The sequence below is a fragment of the Ahaetulla prasina genome, chromosome 8 (genome assembly GCF_028640845.1).
Source record: "Ahaetulla prasina isolate Xishuangbanna chromosome 8, ASM2864084v1, whole genome shotgun sequence".
In the NCBI taxonomy this organism is placed as follows: domain Eukaryota; kingdom Metazoa; phylum Chordata; class Lepidosauria; order Squamata; family Colubridae; genus Ahaetulla; species Ahaetulla prasina.
Window position 1 is genome coordinate 61,156,519 of NC_080546.1, and position 21,452 is coordinate 61,177,970.

General features: G+C 44.0%; 1 protein-coding gene across 9 annotated transcripts in view; it reads right to left on the minus strand.

Annotated features, from left to right (window-relative positions):
* Window positions 1-21,452, minus strand: part of PALLD (palladin, cytoskeletal associated protein) — a 567,705-nt gene that overhangs the window by 51,794 nt on the left and 494,459 nt on the right. For 5 of the 9 annotated variants that reach the window (XM_058192526.1, XM_058192524.1, XM_058192525.1 and 2 more), the window contains 2 exons: window positions 6,641-7,321; window positions 2,463-2,598 (listed from right to left, as the gene is read on the minus strand). In XM_058192526.1, the coding sequence (XP_058048509.1) occupies window positions 2,463-2,598; window positions 6,641-7,321 (817 nt within the window). Of the gene's footprint in view, window positions 1-2,462; window positions 2,599-6,640; window positions 7,322-7,868; window positions 7,956-21,452 lie in introns of all 9 variants that reach the window. The other 4 variants (XM_058192521.1, XM_058192522.1, XM_058192520.1 and 1 more) reach the window with 1 other exon arrangement.

Genomic DNA, 21,452 nt, shown 5'->3' on the forward strand with positions numbered 1-21,452 from the left:
TTTTGTTGAAAGCCCATGTAGTAATCTTTCACTTTTAAGAAAGTAGAAATGGACCTGAAACTAAGTGTTCCTTGGTACTCATTTATTTTTTTCCCAACTTATCCTGCTAATAGCAAATTTCCTTATTAGTCTACATCTTTATGCTGAAAAGTAATAATGTAATATAAATTGATTAAATAAAAATGATAAATATAATGTAAGTATCCTGTGGTAATATAAAAAGATATATCAGATCCATACTGTAGTCAAAGAAATCATAAATAGACCAACCAGAGGCAACATTTACAGGATCTAGTAATTATAAGTTGGAAGAAAAGATTCTATCACATAAGTGGAGGAAACTTCCGAGTGCAAAATAAGGATTGGGGCCCCATATATCTTCTACATCGAATCTTGACGCATGATGAAAAACCACAACTGAATATTTCAGTTTGGATCTTGCAACTCAGTTCTGTATTTGAAGATCTGTCTCCTACAATTAAGACTAGCTATAATAGAATACAGTATATAAAAATCCACATGAATGGGAGACGACTTCCGGTGTCCAGCGGCAACGGTCGTCTGGAGGCTTCTCCTGCCTCCAGTGCCCGAATCCGGCCGCCGCCGAGGCCCCCAGGGGCCAGGTGTTCCGAAAAGGACACCTGCCGCACGGACGGCTCGCCAGGGGTCTCCCAGCCGACATACAGGACTGGGGGGACCGATGCTGGCGCGTCCTAGGCTCGGCGGGGTTTGGAGGCCACGGGCCACGGCCATTACTTTGGTCGTCGCCTGGGCCGCTGTGCCCGGTGACACCGGGGCTTTGGATTTATAACTGCAGCAGCCTGGTGGTGAACAGGGAACGGAGAAGAATTGAGGAATGGAGAAGGGAAGGGGATATCGGTAAACGCGAGTGGAGTGCTCCGGAGTGCGGGGGGGTTTTTCTCCCCTGCGGCTGGAAGGAGCACGAGTCATTCTGGAGAGAGGAGAACTTAAAATAAGAAGATTACCGGTTTTGTGGAGCTCTGGAGAGAAGAGGTGATGGAGAAATTTAGGAGGGAGGGTTTGAGGCCCCCCCTCCCTCTGGGGAACAGTGGTGGAGTCCAGCTTCCGCCTTCACTATGAGAATCTTGATGACATCACTTCCCTTCGGCTTCCTGGTTGACTAACTGTACTCTGGACTCGTTGCTCCTGTGAGTGCCCCCTGGTGGATCCGGAGGAAATTACAAGGATACTGTGCTTGCCTGAGGATTTTGCAAAATTTTTTTTTTTAAATGGCAAAAGGTCAGAGACCAACTGCTGGAGAGATGGAGAGAATTTTGGAAAAGTTATCTAATATGGACAAGAAATTGGATGATTTGCAAAGAGGCCAAACGGAAATAAGAGTAGAAATTGTGACTATCCAAAAGGATTTAAAGGATACTCAACAAGTCTCAGCAGAAAATAAGCAGAAAGTGGAAGGTCTGCAGGTGAGATGCGGGCAGTGCAGAAAAGAGAGGAGATGACAGGCAATGCTGTGCTTGGACTACAGATGGATAAAATGTCTTATTTCCTTAGGTTTCAAAATTTGGAAGAAGTGGACCAAGAAGATTTGAGAGATGTTGTGACTAAATTGTTGGGAGAATTTCTTGGGAGAGGTGTTGATTTCATGAATTGGGATGTGGATCGAGTTTATAGAGTTAACTCACAATATGCACGCATGCAGTTCCCAGAGAGGTTCATGTCAAATTTGTGAGAAGAGAGAGAGATGAAATTCTTAGAAAACATAGGAGTGGGGCACTGATTTACAGGGGCAGGGAGATAGCCATTCTGAGGCAGATTCCCAGACAGGTACGTGAAATGAGAAAGAAATATTACTTTTGTCAAGCAAATTGTACCAGAAGGAGTGGGCTTCAGATGGCTGATGCCAGAGGGATTGATGATTTTCCGGGAGGGCATTACGAAAAAAATTAGTACAATTGCGGAGGCTACGGCCTACGTGGAGGAACACAAAGCCCTCCTGGAATCAGATGACCCAGGAATTGAAGAAGGGGAGGTTATAGACCATGGGGCGGAGGCGGCTGCCGCTGTTGCGGCCCTGGAGTTGGGTCAGGCTGAACCCAGAGTTCTGAGATCCAAAACTAGGAAGTGATAAAGATATTTGGTATTGTGTTGGTTTTCCTTATTCTCTTTTGTACGATATTCTGTTTATTCTTGACCCTTCTTTATTGCGTATCTAAGATTTGTAAACTTAGCTACTTCGTGTCACCTGCTTGCCATATGGCTGTTGTATGTGTTAAAAAATTTGAGTAAAATTCTTATCTTGCATAAGAAAAATGAAAATTTACCATACCTGATATGTATTTGTATAAACCTTTTTTGACCAATAAAAACTTTTTGAATAAAAAAAAAAAATAAAAAAAAATCCACATGAATGCAAAGTTAAATTCTCTCCAAATGTACACAAAGCAAGAAAACTATTTAGATTATTACAGCAAGCTACATACTGGTTGGCCATTGTTCAAGAGATCTTCCTTGAAGCGAAGTTTTCTTTCCAGGTCCTGGATAACAGCATCTTTTGTGCCCTGAATTTCTTCATCAGATGCAATCCTGGCAGTTCTGCCTGATTTCTTTGGAAATCCCCTGTAAATAAATCACTAATAGTTTACAAATACAATAGGTCTGTATAGAGAAATTCTAAGTTTAATGAGTGCTAACATTTTATTTTAATCAGCATTATATTTTGGCTGCTCAAGACCAAGCTAGTCAAACTAATGCAATCAAGGTCAGAATTGAAAAATCCCAAATGATTCAAAGTGAGATTTTATAAAGAATCAGAAAAAACAGTAGATCATATACTTTGTGTATACACCAACTAATTATAAACAATGAAATATACTGTATATATAATAATAAAATCGAAATCAGTTTTAGTTTCAAGCTGAATATTTCTAATTCTTTACTTCTATCCTGTAGTCATCTGAATTTTTGCAGCTGAAATCAGCTAGCTGTAATTTTGCTTGCAAGGTTTTTAATTATATGAATTTGACTAGCTAATAGCTAAAATAGACATAACTTAAAAGAGAAAGCGTAATTATGAAATCTTGAAATCTGGCAAAATTACAGGCCGATAATAAACTTTTTGTGTTTGGAGGTACCGTATATACTCGAATATAAGCCGATCCGAGTATAAGCCGAGGTCCCCAATTTTACCCCAAAAACTGGGGTAAACTGGGGACTCGAGTATAAGTGGGAAATGAGGCACCACCGGTTGAAACCTCCTCCCCCAGCTGAGAAGGCTGGCGGCTCCCCCGCCCCGCCCTCTCACTGCACCGGCAGGGCTTCCCCGCCGTCCGGTAAAATGTGAAAAAAAGAAAAAAAAAACTCGAGTATAAGCCGTATATATACCGAATATAAGCCGATCCAGTATAAGCCGAGGCTTAAAAAAAAAACACTCGAGTATAAGCCGTATAGACCCGAGTATAAGCCGAGGGGACGTTTTTCAGCACAAAAAACGTGCTGAAAAACTCGGCTTATACTCGAGTATATACGGTAATCTTTAAAAAAGTATATTATATTTTCTGATGAGGTATATCCAGATTCACTGAGCGGGTTAACTGTGGAACAAAAAATCAGAACTTCAATGCAAACTGAATTATTAGCTAATTATTAGCTTGAAGGAAAGAAAAATAATCCAGAAATGTCAATAATTAAGAATATCCTGGCTATAAGAAGAGCAACCTGAAACAGAAGAAGTAATCCAAATCCTATCTCTTTTAAAAAGCACTCAAAGCAATTGATTACTAGTGCTTTGAATCACTAAAATTCTGTGCAGGCTGTTTCTGGATTTTTTTAAACGGTATGGAGCCTTCCTGGAGAAAAGTTGCCCACTTGCCTGTCTGGATAGCTTGTCACAGATCTACCACAGCCTGTCAAGTCTTCCCCCTGCCCAGACAATGCAGTTGTGTGCCAAGGCCTGAGTGGTCATCAACTGTGCAACTCTGGCAAAGTGGGTATATTCCAGGTTTCTTTCATTAAATGTTGTCATCTTATGGAACTGAGGGGTTATGCCTTCTCTACTGCAGTTTCTGCCCTCTGGAATAGCATCCGCCACCCCACCACAAGAGATACAGAAAACAGCCTCTCTCTTGGGGTTCCAAAAAGGATTTAAGGCTTTGGTCCCAAGGCCTGGGGTTAATGGGTTTGGGTGAGCTCTGTTTAGTTTGCTATTGTTATGATTATTTTAACCCAGACTGCCTGTGGGGTTGTATGTTCTTAACTGCCTTTATTGTTTTAAATTTGTATGGTAAAGCCACCCAGAGTCTGTAGGAGTCAGCATTATTGTTGTTGTTGTTGTTATTGTTATGACTTGGGAGCTGTTGAGTTTCAGTAGCAATTGCCTATATCAGGGATCTCCAACCGTGGCAACTTTAAGCCCGGCAGACTTCAACTCCCAGAATCCTAGGATTGCCAAGGTTGGAGACCCCTGGCCTACATGATAACATTTCTCATCCCTCAGTGCATGCTCTCATATATTAGAAAAAAGGGAGGAAAGGAACTATAACATCTTCAAGGCAGGATTTGGAATAGACGGAAATCAATATCTGATTGTATTAATATTATATTCAAGAGCCAGTCTTGCGTAGTGGTTAAGATGCTGGTCAAGAAACCAGGAAACTAAGAGTTCTAATCCCAGTTTAAGCATGAAAGCCAGCTGGGTGACCTTGGGCAGGCACTCTCTTTCAGCTCAACCCACCTCACAAGATTGTTGTTGTGTGGAAAAGAAGAGAAGGAAGAAGTATTAGGTATGTTTGCAGCTTTGAGTTAGTTATATGGTAACAAATGCAGGACAATTTTTAACAATAATAGCTTATTATGAATGGATAGCAGAAGAGACATTTTTCTTGAAAAATTACCTCAAAAAAATGAAATTACAGATAGTCCTCGACTTATAACAGTTCATTTAGTGACTGTTTGAAGTTATAACAGCACTGAAAAATGTGACTTATGACCATTTTTCACACTTATGACCATTGCAGCATCGTCATGGTCACGTGATTTACATTTGGATGCTTTGTATACATCGTAAAAACTAGATGGATCATTCAAAATCTAAAACAATACAAATTAAAATGAAATAAAAATATAATTACGAAGAACCTAATTAAATTGTTTCAAACTAATTACATTCCAGTTTGGAATGTTATTGTATAGGACTGCCAAAAGGTGAAAAAAACATATATTGTATTGAAGTACCACAGCACAATAGAAGTGGTGAAAAATGATGCATTTTTCAAAGCTTGTACTTTGTAGCATACTGTCCTCTTGATTAAATCATAACCATATGAATATATCTCAAGACAAATGGAAAAAAAACTTGGAAAATAATATAAGAATAAAATCTATTAATAGACCTGTTCTTATAAAACGTAATTGATGTAGTAATTTATATAGTGATAAACAGTTTTGTACAGTATGTTTAATAAAAGTGGACTTTTAAAAGGAAATTTAAGACATATAGAAGGAGACCTAGTTTGGTATAGTGGTTAAGGTACTAGAAAACAGCAGATCATGAGTTCTAGTTCTGCCATAGATGTAAAGCCTGCTGGATGATCTTGGGCCAGTAGCTCTCTCTCTCAACAGTAGGAAGAAAACAATGACACAGTACTTCTGAAATCTTTCCAAGAAAAGTGCAGAGACCAGGAGTTGCTAGAAGTAAACACTGACTTGCAGGTAGACACACAGGTGTACATGCACACAGACACACAAACAAGAGCCTGTTAGGCATAAAAATATTTTGTTCAACAATTGCATAAAATGTAATCCTTTTCTCATGTCCCCTTGCAGTTATTTTTTTGAATCTTAGTAGTATGGAGAAGACCATAGAATTAATGGGACTAAACAGAGTTAAAAAAAAACACCTTTGAGGACTATCAGAGAAAAGAGACCTTTTGATCATACTACAAGGGATCACTTTCCTTGCTCCCTTTTCATTTAAAAAAAAGGAGCAGGAACCAAAATGTAAACAAATTTCGAATAAGTAAAATGAGGTAACCTAAGAGCCAAAGTTGTCTTAAAATGAATAAATCATAAAATGTTACGTCAGTATTGACATGAGCATCTTTAAGGTGATAGACAGATTTAGGAATAAATTTAGCAGTAGAGAAATACAACAAACTGAGGCAAATGTTTCCATGTAGATCTATTCTGCCAAAGGATTTGCACTGAAAATAAGTTATATATGGTATAGTATTCCAGTTAGATTATCATAGAGGTAAAGACTTTTTGAAAAAGGGGGTTTCAAGGAATAAAGCGGAATTAATCATCATCAAAGAACTCAGTTCGCAATAATAAACGTTTCTGTCCCTTCAAATGAAACTTGCATATAGATTCCTGATGCACAAGATACAGAATATTAAATTATTAGAAATCTTGACTATTATATTTTGGATAATTGAGAATGAGATAAAATCAGGCCTGTATAAGAAAAGTATCATTTGTTATCAATCTTGTAAATCAACAGTAGAATTTTCCTAATGAAAAATTATGAAAAACATTCCCCACTCTTCTACTGTAAAATATACAATTATTTAGGTTTTATACATACAATAAATTCATGCCTTTCAAAATTAAGAATAAATAAGAAAAACTGTTTTTGAGAAATTCACCAAATGTTCATACTTACGATGGTGTAGCACTTTTGGGAAGTCCTAGTGCATTAACTGGCAGTGGAGGTGGCTGAGATGGTAGCATGGAGCAGAGAAAGGCTGATGGAGATTGACTAGAGCTGGACAATCTGGATGTTGGAGAAAAACTGTGGGAAGGCGAGGGAACAGAAGCTGGGAGAGGAGGTGGAGGTGGTGGTAGTGGAAAGGAATCTGCCACTGAAAAAGTAGATGAAGGACTAAAAACAGGGGGAGGGGGAGGAGGTGGGGAAGGAGACCATGGATACCCTTCCTCAGGAACAAATGTCTGAGAAAAAGGGAGGGCAGATGTTTTACCAAACTGCTTCTGAGAAGCAGCTGGAGACATTGGGGATGGAAGATTAGATGTGGAAGAGCCAGATGGCTGTGTTACGTAGCTTGAAGCAGGGCTAATATTTTGTGCAGCAATAAATTGTTTAGGACGGGCATAGTTGAAAGAACTGGATGTCTGCATGGCAGGAGCAGAATGAGAATTGAGAACACTCATTTGCACAGGAGAAGGACAGTGGCTGGACTCAAGTTCTTGGAATGAAGATGGAGGGAGAAAAGTTGGGGACAAGGGAAGATTCTGGAGGAAACTAGCTTGCTTCTGATGACACCACTGGTCTGCTTCTTTTTCCAGTCGGATTTGGTTCTGTAACTGCTGAATTCTTAAAGGATCCCTATATTAATAAAAGAAAAAGACAGAGAGTACATTGAAAAAAAAAATTCTGACAGGAGGTTAAGGAATAGATATGCCATTTTTGTCTTACACAGACATTGAAAACATAATTTATCCAAAACATAAGCATAATTAGTATACTGGAAGTAGAACATAGATTTGAGCTGCTTCTTCATAAGTTTTTCCACATTTGTCCCAGCAGACTCTGAGAAATTACATATCAAAAGTAAAATGTCAACCTATCCACAGAAGGTTTTATTTATTTTTTCTTTAAAGAACAGTTTTATAACTGCCATTTAAACAAGGGATTGGATTTTGAATAAAACCTTCAGATTAAAAAACAAGCATCAAGTAGTACTTTTCACAACAGTAATGGTGTTTCACTGGTATACATTAGCTTAAATGACTTTCCATATTAAAAATGAAATAAAATACTAAAAGGATGCCTACATATACTTGAACATAATTAGGTTGTTTTAATGGTAGATTTAGTTTTAAGAAACATAGATATGTGGATTTTTTTTAAAAAAAGAAAACGTGTCCCTTACTTTTTGTTTACTTCTTTGTGGCTGTTTAGATTCAGCAAATATTCTAAACCAAGAATCTGGCTGCTTGGGTTTTTCTGATATTTGTTTCTATAATGAAATAACATTTATAATTTTAGTTTTTAGAGATGAGCATAGCCTATTCGTTTTCTATGCACATTGGCCACTAACAGAATGCTAAACTATAAACACTAGATCAACAAATCTTTTCTTGTATCTTCTCTGGTGAGTTGTTTAGAGAACAGAAGCTTTGACTTCTATTCATACTTTGCAGGTGTGGGCAGTAAGTCCCAGTCCCAGCCACCCTCATCACTCTACACTTTAAGGCCCCTGCTTCCCTGTGCTCTGCCACCCCAGCTAAACTTTGTTGTCTTCTTGCTCCCACTGCTGAAGAGGTGGGCCTGCCCTGTCCTTTTGCAAGGAAGCTGCTGGACACATGAAAGTCATCTTCCGCAGGTCTTGTGAGCAAAGCAGGTGTTGGGAAGAAAGCAAAGGTCAAGTAGGGAGATCAAAAGGATATACAGATGAGAAGAAAGAGAGGGGAGTTGAAGTAACCATGTGATTGTAAGTATGGGTGGGCTGCTACAGGCCCAAATTTTGTTCACATGACTGCTACAATGATTGTAACTTTGAAGACTGCCACAGTAACTTTGAACAGTCACTGAATGAATGGTCATAAGTTGGGGACTACCTTTATAGATCATGATGACTCTTCATTTTTATTTCCATTTTACATAGTTTCACAACTTTGTTTATTCAATCTGTGTTCATAATACAACAAACTCTTGAAATCAACCCAAAATCTTTCATGTGCTTTATGTGAATACAAATTTAATAGCAAGCAACAATTTTACCACTAGGTTTTTTTCAAACCAACTTCGCAAATATGGTTTGATATCTGAGTTAATCAGCCTTCTAGAACAGGGGTCACCAACCTTCCGGATCTCAGGGAACACTAAATTTATAATTTTAAATCCCGGGGATCACTAATATGATCTGCCTAATGACCGGCTGGGTGGGCATGGCAAGGTGTTCATGTGATTGGGTGGGCGTGGCCAACTAAATGTCACTCATGTTGAGGGGCACCTTGCCAGCCTCTACTCCCTACTCCTCGCCTGCCCGCCTGGGCTCCTTAGAGCCCCAACAGGAAGCAGTGGCTGGAGCTAAGCAGCCACCACGAGAAAGAATTGGCAAAACAGCTGGTTCAGTTCAAATTGGATTGAGCGAGGAGGCTCAGCAGAAGCACCTCACTGAGGACTACAAGCATAGGCTTTCCAAGCAGAGGGAAGACCTGCGGGAGTGGAAGGCCAGGTACCAGCGCCTGGTGGCTCAGTGGGCTGAAATGGTCAGCTAGTTCCAGACCATGATGAAGTCCCACTGGAACAAGGTCTTCCGGCTCTTCGCCACCAGTGGCCCTTTCCTCCACCTTCGCCCAAAGCCCCACACCAGGAGGCTGAAGCAGACCTCAAGTCGGAATTTCTGCCCCTCTCCGACCCACACAAAAAGATCCCAAAGCGGGAGACCCTCTGTAGCAACACAAACGTTCACTGCACGTATCTGTCTCAGGGCCGTAGTTCGAGGACTCCTGATTTAGTGCAATATAAAAAAATGCAAATAATTTTTCTGGGGACCACCAAAACTTTCTCACGGACCACCAGTGGTCCATGGACCACCAGTTGGTGACTGCTGTTGTAGAAAGGATAACTTAGACCTGAAATAAACTAAACTGGTGTTACAATTCTATTGCTGACTACCTCATGTCATTAAATGAGACACAAGTCAGCTTTAGAGTGGATGTCATGCTAAACCACAGTAAAAGAGAACATGCAAAGAAAATTAAAGAATTCAAGACAGAGAATGTAATGTGGGAATGCATGACCCAGAAACTGATGCCAGCATCTGGCCTATGAAGATTCCACTCAGATGATTTCTAGCATCTGGAGTGGGGGAAAGACCAAGAGATGGCAGTCAAGTAATTCCAACATGTACACAACAAAAATAATTATGTTATCCCAACACAGCAGTCCAGTAAAAGAAGAAGAGAATCTTAACCTCAGGAAAGGAGCAAGGATTCAAATCACAGGTGGGCTGCTGCCAGTTCAGACCGGTTTGTTCGGAGAACCGGCAAATCAGACCACAGGCTGGCCCCGCCCCCACCCATTTTTCAGGCTGTTTTCAGGCCATATTTCCTGGCAAAATCAGTCCAAAAATTGGCCTGAAAACGGCCTGAAACTGCCCCCAAAACATGCCATTTTCCGGCCATTTTTCCAGCCAAAAATGGCCTGAAAATGGCTCAAAAATGCCCCAAACAGGCCTTTTTCAGGCCGTTTTTCCGGCCAAAATTGGCCTGAAAACACCCCCCAAAAAGGCATTTTCCCAGCCAAAATCGGCCCTGAAAACAGCCCCAAAAAAGGCCTGAAATAGGCCCAAAAAACAGGTTGAAAACAGCCCAGAAAAGTTGGCTGCAAGAGGAAGAGAAGCCGGGTGAACCAGCCCCAGATGTGTCCTGGGTCCCCTTGTCCCAGAAGCAGCAACCTCACACTCGTCCCCTCTCTGCTAGCCCCCTTCTTCACACGAGTTTGCCTAGCAGCGGAGAGGGAGAAGGGGGTGACATTTCTGTGTGCTCCCATTTCTGTGTGGCACTCTCCCCTCAATGCTAGCTGCCACTTCTGCCCACTTCTCCCTCTCCACTGCTGAGTGATCCCGTGCAAAGAAGGGGGCTAGTAGAGAGGGGACAGTGCAAGGTTGCTGCTTCTGACCAGGGAAGCATCTGGGTCCTGCTTACCCGGCTTCTCTTCTCGCAGCCAACTTTCCTGGTCTAGCTTAATGCACTCTCTCTCTCTCTCTCTCTCTCTCACACACACACACGAACACACAAACAGGTTAGATCTTTCTTTCCTCTTGCCCCCACCCCACCCCCGAGACCTGTGGATTCCCTCCCCAACCCTTCCTGTCCATACAGGTACTACCCACACAAGTAATGTAGAGTTGGCCATGCCCACTCAGTCACATGACCCCCACCTAGCCAGTCATTAAGGCAGAGAACCGGTTATTAAAAAATTTGGAGCTCACCACTGATTCAAATAATTAAAAAAAGGGAGTGTCTTATGGTTATGGCAAGTATAAACATGACAAATAAACAAATTGTCATAAAGAATGCTGTATGGAACTTGCTTTAGGACCATTCTGGTTATTTGCTCTCACCACATAACCCAGCTAAGATATTAAGAAATTATTGCAACAAGCCACAAAAATTTACCATTTGACAGTTAAGAAGAGTCCCAAGAAGTTAACGGTTGCTAAAAACATGAAACATAATTCTGCTAAATAAATTGTTGACCATTACCATTAAACAAGTCCAACAAGACTCATCAGTGGAAGAGAGGCCCACCACCAGATATTTAAATAAGGGCTTTCTCAAAGCCAGAGTTGGTCTTACTTAAAAACAGTTTTTTGAATAGGAAGGCAATTTTATGTGACGTTGACTTAAAATACTGTATAAAGAATTTGACCAGATTTCACAAGCTAAACTTTATTACTAGAAAGATCCATAAAGCATAAATAAACTAAATACCGTATATACTCGAGTATAAGCCGAGTTTTTCAGCACGTTTTTTGTGCTGAAAAGCGCCCCCTCGGCTTATACTCGAGTCTACGTCTTCGGGAACCCCGCACAGGAGGGGGTACCGAACGGACTCCCATGGGAGGGATGGGGAGCGGGCCCGCCGAGGTCTCGCGGGATTTGTCGCCCCCAGGCCGGCCCCCATTCCCGTGTCTGGTGGGCGGACGGCGCAAACTTGGCGGGCTGTGCATTGGCGCGGGGAAGCCCTGGTGGTGCAGTGAGAGGGCTGGGCAGGGGAGCCGCCAGCCTTCTCGGCTGAGGGAGGGTTTCCCTGACATGAGCTGCCGCCGCGAGAGCCACCCAAAGGCCAGAAGAAAAGGTCATTCCATCGGAGTAATGGAGCGAAGGCTCCTTCCTCTCCCGCCTTACCCATGCTGTGCGAGCCCGGCTGGGCTGCAACCCCGCCGCCGCCGCTCCTTCCTCAGCCTCCCGGGCCTCGCGCTCTAGCAGCCGCCAAGCTCAGGCCGGACTCGGCAGCTCCCCATCAGCACTCGCACGGCGCGATTCGGGCAGGAGGAGTCGGGCTCGCTCCGTGGTGGTGGCGGTGGCGGCGGCGGCGGAGGCGCCACCGCCACGGAGCGAGCCCGACTCCTCCTGCCCGAATCGCGCCGTGCGAGTGCTGATGGGGAGCTGCCGAGTCCGCCTGAGCTTGGCGGCTGCTAGAGCGCGAGCCCCGGAGGCTGAGGAAGGAGCGGCGGCGGCGGGGTTGCAGCCCAGCCGGGCTCGCACAGCATGGGTAAGGCGGGAGAGGAAGGAGCCTTCGCCCATTACTCGATGGAATGACCTTTCTTCTGGCCTTTGGGTGGCTCGCGGCGGCGAAGCCAGGCGAAACCCTCCCTCCCTCAGCCGAGAAGGACTGCACCGCCAGGGCTTCCCCGCGCCAATGCATAGCCTGGCGGGAGTTACTGCGGCTCACCCGGCTCCCGCCCCAACTGGTGGTGTCGGGGCAGCCGCTGCCGCTTTCTAGCAAAAAGGTCGCTCGCCCAAAACTCCTCGCCTTCTCCTGGGAAGGGCTGGATGGCTAGCCGGGAAGGGTTGAATAAGCCAACCTCCCTCCCTCCCTCCCTCCTCTCCCCCGCAAGCGAAAGAGCGTTTTCCCGTTGGAAGAGAGAGAGAGAGAGAGAAAGGAGGGGCCGTTCCTCCCCTTCTTTCATTCTTTCTTCTCCCTCCGTGCTTCAGAAGCTGGGCGTGTGTGTGCGCGCCTGTGTGCCCAGTCCCCTTCTCTTCCGCGGCGCTGGAAGAGAGAGAGAGAGAGAAAGGAGGGGCCGTTCCTCCCCTTCTTTCATTCTTTCTTCTCCCTCCGTGCTTCACCGTGCTGGGCGACCTGGAGCAGCTGCTCTTCAGCCAGATGCTCGGTGAGTCAGCCCGTCCCCTTCCTTCCCGTGGGGGTCTGCCTTGCTGGTGAAGGTTATTGGGGCTTTTGAGCAAGGGAGGAGGAACGCGAGCACCGCCTTTCGCGCTGGCATTCCGGGATTTCCCTTTGTTTAGAGCTGGGAATCCTCCTTCCCCCTTTTGCACTCCCTCCCTCCCTCCCTCCCTCTCTCTCTCTCTCTCTCTCTCTCTCTCACACACACACACACACACACAGACTTCTAAAGTCGATTGGCACAATGCTAAGCAAACACAGCAGTGGGTCAAGGGTGAAGGGCTAGGAACCTGGCAGGTGAAAGGTTGAGCGACATGAAAGGCAAAGACCACAATTGTTTTAAGAAAGAAGCTTTAGCAGGGAGGGGGGGATGGGAGGGTGTTTTAAGTTTTGGCAAACAGCCAGGCCAACTGTATTGGAGAAGGTCACACAACTGGCCTTAACATTTTAGCTGCTGTCTTTTTCCTCACACTTGGGTTTAATGATATTAGAGACCCTTATTGCCCTGCCAAAAAAAAAAAAAAAAGAGCCACCCCAACGTCTATGAAAATTAACCTTCTCTGCCAAGAGACACTGTGCAGGGTATTTTCACTATTGGTGTGCATACAGGCTTAGATTTGTGCTGGGTTCTTAGTGCTTAGAGCACTGACCTTCAGAGGCACCCTGGTCCCTTGGAAGCTAAAGGAGGACTCATTTTCATGCTTGCAGTTGTATTGTCAATTTCTGTGAGACAATGTTGTTGAAGTAACTCACTCACTCATTCATTCATTCATTCATTCCTTGTGTGTCCAATCACACTTAGCCAATAAAAATTCTATTCTATTCTATTCTATTCATTCATTCATTCATTTTATTTTGTCAAATACATATTAAATAATTATATAAATATAAGCATGAATTGAATACATAAAAGGAATACAACTAAAGGGAACATTAGGACAGGGACGGTAGGCACGCTGGTGCTCTTATGCACGCCTTACAGACCTCTTAGGAATGGGGTGAGGTCAATACTAGATAGTCTTTGGTTAAGGCTTTGGGGATTTTGGGAAGAGACCAGAGTCAGGTAGCACATTCCAGGCATTAACAACTCTGTTACTGAAGTCACATTTTCTGCAATCTAGATTGGTGAGGTTCACTTTTAAGTTTGAATCTATTGTGTTCTCGTGTATTGTTGTGGTTGAAGCTGAAGTAGTCATTGATAGGAAGTACATTGTAGCAGATAATTTTATGAGCTATGCTCAGGTCATACCAAAGGCGGCGTAGTTCTAAATTTTCTAAAGCTGGGAATCCTCCTTCCCCCTTTTGCACTTTTATTGTTTTTCGTTCAAATAAATATTCATGTTATTTTACTTGGCTCTATCTTTATTTTTTACATTGACCAGTAGCTGCCTCATTTCCCACCCTCGGCTTATACTCGAGTCAATAGTTTTTCCCAGTTTTTTGTGGTAAAATTAGGTGCCTCGGCTTATATTCGGATCGGCTTATACTCGAGTATATACGGTACTATAGTTGTGGTATGCTATGTTCCCTGTATTTTAAAAATAATAATCAAATGTCTGTTGATTCCCCCAAAGCAGAGCCTTTGATAATAAATTTTGTAAAGATCACAGATTAAAAGCAATATAGTTGAGTTATGTGATGATCATTTAATTAACAAACTCCCCATAAAACTTCATGTACCCATATTATCATCCTTTCCAGGCCATATCTGTTAATAACAATCTGAAGTGAAAGAAAATAATATATTTATTTATTAATTATTTATTTATTTGATTTCTATCCCGCCCTTCTCCCGAAGGACTCAGGGCGGTGTACAGGCAAAAATAAAACAGACAGTACAATATATAATTTAAAATGCAATTAAAAAACTTATTTTAAAATTGGCCTGAAAATTAAAATATACAGTGAGCTAAAACCCCAATTAAAATTAGTTAATAAGAATTTTAAAAATTTGATGAAATTCAATTTAAGACAGCCCCGCGCGAATAAAAAGATATGTCTTCAGTTCGCGACGAAATGTCCGAAGGTCAGGTATTTGGCGTAAACCCAGGGGAAGTTCGTTCCAGAGTGTGGGAGCCCCCACAGAGAAGGACCTTCCCCTGGGGGCCGCCAGCCGACATTGCTTGGCGGACGGCACCCTGAGAAGTCCCTCTCTGTGAGAGCGTACGGGTCGGTGGGAGGCATGTGGTAACAGCAGGCGGTCCCGTAAGTAACCAGGCCCTAAGCCATGGAGCGCTTTAAAGGTCGTAACCAGCACCTTAAAGCGCACTCGAAAGGCCACAGGCAGCCAGTGCAGTCTGCGCAGGAGCGGTGTTATATGGGAGCTACGCGGAGCTCCCTCTATCACCCGCGCAGCTGCATTCTGGACTAACTGAAGCCTCCGAGTGCACTTCAAGCGGGGCCCCATGTAGAGAGCATTACAATAATCCAAGCGAGAGGTAGCAGGCGCATGAGTGACCGTGCACAAGGCATCCCGATCAAGGAAGGCGCAACTGCCGAACCAGGCGAACCTGGTAGAAGGCCTCCTGGAGCGGCCGTCAAATGATCTTCAAACGACAGCCGCTCATCCAGGAGGACACCTAAGTTGCGCACCCTATCCTTTGGGGCCAATAACTCGCCTCAACAGTCAGCCGCAGCTGCAGCTGACTGAATCGGTGCCAGCATCCACAGCCACTCCGCCTTGGAGGGATTAAGCTTGAGCCTGTTTCTCCCCATCCAGACCCATACGGTTTCCACACACCGGACAGCACTTCAACAGCTTCATTGGGGTGGCCTGGGGTGGAGAAGTACAGCTGGGTGTCATCAGCGTACAGCTGGTATCTCACCCCAAAGCCACTGATGATCTCACCCAACGGCTTCATATAGATGTTGAACAGAAGGGGCGAGAGAATCGACCCCTGCGGCACCCCACAAGTGAGGTCCCTCGCGGTCGACCTCTGCCCCCCTGTCAACACCGTCTGCGACCGGTCAGAGAGATAGGAGGAGAACCACCGATATACGGTGCCTCCCACTCCCAATCCCCCCAACCGGCGCAGCAGGATACCATGGTCGATGGTATCAAAAGCCGCTGAGAGGTCTAATAGGACCAGGGCAGAGGAATAACCCCTGTCCCTGGCCCTCCAGAGATCATCCACCAATGCGACCAAAGCTGTCTCCGTGCTGTACCCGGGTCGGAAGCCGGACTGGAACGGGTCTAGATAGACGGCTTCATCCAGGTATCGGGGTAGCTGTCGCGCCACAGCACTCTCTACAACCTTCGCAATAAAGCGAAGGTTGGAGACTGGACGATAATTACCCAAAATAGCTGGGTCCAGGGAGGGCTTCTTGAGGAGGGGTCTCACCACCGCCTCTTTCAAGGCGGCAGGGAAAACCCCTTCCAACAGAGAAGCGTTGATAATCCTCTGGAGCCAGCCTTGTGTCACCTCCTGAGTGGCCAGTACCAGCCAGGAAGGACATGGGTCCAGTAAACATGTAGTGGTGTGAAGCCTCCCCAACAGCCTGTCCATGTGAGTAAGGGGGTCACGCGTGCATATGAACGGGCGGGGTGCATGCTGGGGGGTCACGTGGGGGGGTCACGCATGCATGCACGGGGTGCACAGGGGGGCATGTGCGCAGTGCATTACACACATGCTTTCACACACACACGCTTTTGACACTCAGTGCCAAAAAGGTTAGCCATCACTGATCTAGGTTCATTGTGCCTGTAAACCGCCCTGAGTCCTTCGGGAGATAGGGCGGTATATAAATATGATTAATAAATAAATAAAATAAATAAATTTTGTTCTGTGATAGGCTGTGACCATAGGAAAGAATTTATTATAGTGTTTTGAAAGTGAGCTATATTTTTAATCAAGTCAAAATGGCACTTCAGCCAGTGAACAGCCATTGTAAGAATATTCTGCTCCAATGCTATTTCTGATACCAATTTTCCTGCCTTAGCATAATGAAACCCACAACTATATTCATGCCTGCTTTCCATTTTTTTTGTTATCTGACGATGAGCCTTCCAACAAATGTTTGTATTAAGGAAACCAGAAGCAGTGATAAGCCAGGAAATTATAAGAATGCATTGGTATCTCCAAGCAATTTTTCCTCTTACAGGAAGTATTTTTCATATTGCAATAATGCTGAGGATATTTTTTTTCCACAACATGTGCCATTCAGATAACAAAGGAAGAAAGCTATGGGAGCTGGGGGTGGATAAGAAAATAGGAGAGGGAGAAAAAAACAAAAAAATCAAAGTATTTTTGTGAAGAGAAAGAGAAAGGATTAAAAAAGATCTAAATGAACTATAGGTTGAATCGAATGGGGGTGGAATTTAACAGGGAGAAAAGTTATATATCTGCATAGAAAAATGGTAGGCATAATTAGAGGATGGCGGGTTGGCAGTAGCACACATGCAAGTGATATATCTACCCAGATGTCTATCAACCATGCTAAACATGATCCGGCAGTATGATGCAGTTGCTAAAAAGGCAAATGTTATTTTTGACTAAATTAACAAGGACACAAAGTCCAAAAAAGGGGTGGATGGGTGAGCAGTAGATGTTCTACTTCGTTAGATCTTTGGTCACACTTTGCTTGAAATACAAGAACTGCCTAAAAATGACAAATTGGAGAGTGGTTAGAAGAGTTATGAGAATTATTAAGAGGTTTAAAAAACAACACCTTTGAGAAATGATGACAGAATCCACTCTTAATTTGCCTAGAGGAGAGAGAAGGAACCCGTCTTCAAATACCTTTCTCTCACAAAGAAGAGGGAAAGGATCTATATTCAGAGGGTAGGACCAGAAACAACAGATTAAAACTACAAGGAAACAGCTTCAGACTAAACATGTAGAGAAACTTTGATGGTATGAGCTGTCAGACAGTCTAACAAGTACTACATGAAGCAATGAGTTCTTTTTGACCAGAGTTGTTTTGCAACAGAGTCTGGATAATCATCTGTCAGAGAATCTCTAGTCTAGTGGAACCAAAAGAGATTGGACTGTGACCTTTAAACTCCTTTTCAGCTTTATACTTTCAGTCATCTATACTTCATAATAATGTAACTACGGTTACCATATTTTCTTGGGAGGGAAAAGGACAAACTTCAAAAAGGTTAAAGTCTGAAAGTGGCTGGTTCATAAAGATAAAAAAAGTTGTTTATAACTTGCTTTACAAAGGGAAATTAAACAGCAAAATCAAGAAAAACTGTACAAAAATATATATATTCTAATAAAAATCTAAATTAAACAGTACATATAAATTTTAAAAGGACAATTTGTTATGTATTTGAATTATTGGAGAGAAATTTGGGTGAGAAAAAGCATGTTTCTGATTGGCTGATGCCTCAGCCAAAATACTATATAAGGAGGACTGTTTGCTAGTTGCTTTTGCTGGGTTCTCACAATAAACTTAAGAGCTGTTGTCACCAATGACTGTCTCCTGCCTCCTCATTGCCCGAACTTAACATTGGCAACGAAGGTGGGATGAGGTTGGCAGTGAGACCGAAAAAAGAGCTGAAGCGGAAAATAGTTTAGAACCCAGCCAGTTATAGAGCAGCCACGTAGGAACGATCAAAATGTCTAACAACACGCTGCCAGCACCATTTGACTCAGCCAAAGAGAAGTGGAAGTCATACATTGCTCGCTTCGAATGCTTCCTTGAGGCTAACGAGTTGCAAGGGGTATCGGACAATCGGAAGCACGCATACTTCTTGAGCCATTGCGGGTCAGAAGTATTTGACACCGCCGAATCGTTATCAGAACCACCGCCTGTCCAATCAGTGCCCTGCCCAGTGTTACAGACGACGCTCAGAGCGCACTATGCCCCGGTGCCATCGAAGTTCGTGCAGAGATATGAACTCAGACAGAGAGTCCACCGCGAGGGCAAATCGATCAGCGTTTACATGGCTGCATTGAGAAAAGCCGTGACCCACTGCGAATATAGGGACTTAGAGGATTCTCTCTTAGAGCAGCTTATCTGTGGAGTACGGGACATTCGGTTGCAGAGGCGACTCCTCGTCAAAAATAACCTGACTCTCACAATTGCCCTAGATGAAGCTAGAGCACATGAACTTTCCACTAAAGCTGCTGAAACTTTACAAAAGCCAACGTCGCTGAGTTCATCAGCTAAAGCGACACTAGTCTACAGTGAGGAGATCCAGTTCGAGTGTGATGGCAAAAGTGAGGAAGAGGTTTTCCAAATGGGGAAATCTGAAAGAAGTGACAACGATGAGTGCACGAGTTGCGGAGGCCATCAACAGCAACAGAACTGTTGTTTTAAAGAAGCCAAAAAGTCACCTGGCACAGGTGTGTCGAGCTCTCCAGCCGTGCCACCAAAAGTCCCGAGCCGAATTTAAACCAGCCTATCAACAGAACCCCGGCTCTGCGAGACGGCCACCTATTGGTTCAATCAAAAAGGGTGCGAAGTCCAACCACACCACAGTACGAGTTGGCCAAGCCTCAACAAAACCGGAAAAGATTTTTACAAGAGCCTGCATAGAAGGGGTGCTGTGTAAAATGGAAGTCGATACTGGATCATCGATCACCATCATGACCTGGGATACAATCACCAAAAACCTCCCAAGCGTCACGAAGTGTCAGTTGAAACCTCAGAGACTAAGGGTCCAGGACTATCTGGGAAACCGGATCCCTGTTTGAGGCACCACCACAGTTTGAGTCAAGTATGGACAATATAAGAAATCTCTACCAGTCACCATCGTAGATGGACATTTGCCCAGTTTGCTAGGTCTCGATTGGTTCCGGGTCCTAGGAATGGGCATCACCGGAGTCTACAGTGTCGGAGGCGACCTGAGAGAGAAGCTGCTACAGGAATCTGAAGACGTGTTCCAGGACACCCTGGGCAAGTATGTGGGGACCCCCATTTCATTTAATTTAAATCCAAAAATAGCTCCGATTCGGCTTAAGGCCAGGAGGGTTCCTTTTGCCCTGAAACCCAAAATTGATAAAGAACTGGACAAGCTAGTTAAACAGGGCATCTTAATTCCGACTGACCACGCCAAGTGGGAGACACCAATAGTAACACCAGTTAAACCAGATGGATCTGTCGTATTTGTGCCGATTACAAGGCAACACTAAATAAGGCATTGCAGAAAAGCGTATACCCTGTCCGCATAGTACAACAAGTGCTGCATTCGCTAGGACCAGGGCAAATCTTTGCCAAGCTTGATTTGGCTCAGGCGTATCAGCAGTTGCCTGTTGATAACGAAACAGCTGAGGCACAGACGATAGTTACACACAGGGGTACGTTTAAGTGCACCAGACTCCAGTTTGGGGTCAGTGTCGCCCCTGTTTCAGAACCTCATGTAACGGTTATTGCAGGGCCTACCAGGGGTAGTTCCCTATTTTGACGATGTTTTGGTGTCAGCTAGTGACATTGAAGAGCTACGAGAAAAATTGCGAAGGATGCTGTCCATTTTCAGAGCTGCTGGACTTAAGGTCAAGCTCAATAAGTGTCAAATTGGAATGCCCTCAGTCAAATTTTTAGGATATCAAATAGATAAGGCGGGTATTCATCCAACAGAGAGCAAAGTACGGGCAATTCGGAATGCTCCCCCACCAAAAAACAAAGCGGAGTTACAAGCCTTTCTAGGACTTTTGAACTTTTATGTAGTCTTTTTAAAGGACAAGGCAACCATGGCTGAACCAGACTGCTCGCTAAAAATACCCCGCGGACTTGGGGCAGGACTGAAGCAGCAGCTTTTGAATCTGTAAAAAAGCTGCTGTCTAGTGACAGTCTATTAATTCAATAAAATGGGACTTTGCCTCTCGTCCTGGTATGTGATGCATCACCCTATGGAGTAGGAGCTGTTCTCAGCCACAAGCTCCCTAATGGGGCAGAAGCCCCCACTACATACTTTTCCCGCATTTTATCGGGAGCTGAGAGGAACTATAGTCAATTAGATAGAGAAGCTTTAGCAATAGTCTTGTGTGTTAAAAAATTCTACGAATATTTATTTGGGAGGCATTTTGACATAGTTACTGACCATCGGCCATTGTTGGGCTTATTGGCAGGAGACTGCCCTACGCTGATTGCCCTGTCTCCCAGACTGACCCGCTGGACTATATTCCTGGCAGCATATTCATACCACCTGACCCACCAACCGGGCAAGGAATTGTGATATGCGGACGCTTTAAGCAGGTGCCCCTTGCCGGACACGATTCAAGACTCGACTCCGGGAACCCCAATCCTGCTAATTAACTCTTTGGACACTGGCCCTGTCACTTCCACCGAAGTGGCTAGGGCATCAACTAAAGACATTATTATCCGCACTGTAATTGGCTTGGTGCAGAGGGGATGGCCCGTTACAACGGGCGAGGAATTTAAACAGTTTGCGACCAAACGTTCTGAATTGTCTGTGCAAGGGGGATGTTTATTATGGGGTGATAGAGTTGTTATCCCATTGCATTTAAGGGAAAATGTATTAGATTTATTGCATGTGGGATATCTGGGCATTGTACGTATGAAAAGTCTAGTGTCAGGCCTGAAAACCATATTAGACTTTAGGTTTCCAGACGCTGCCACATTTTTCCCCTGAGGGGAAGAAGGGGGGCTGAGGGGTATGGTAACATTCTTCAGACGGTCAAGGTCGGAT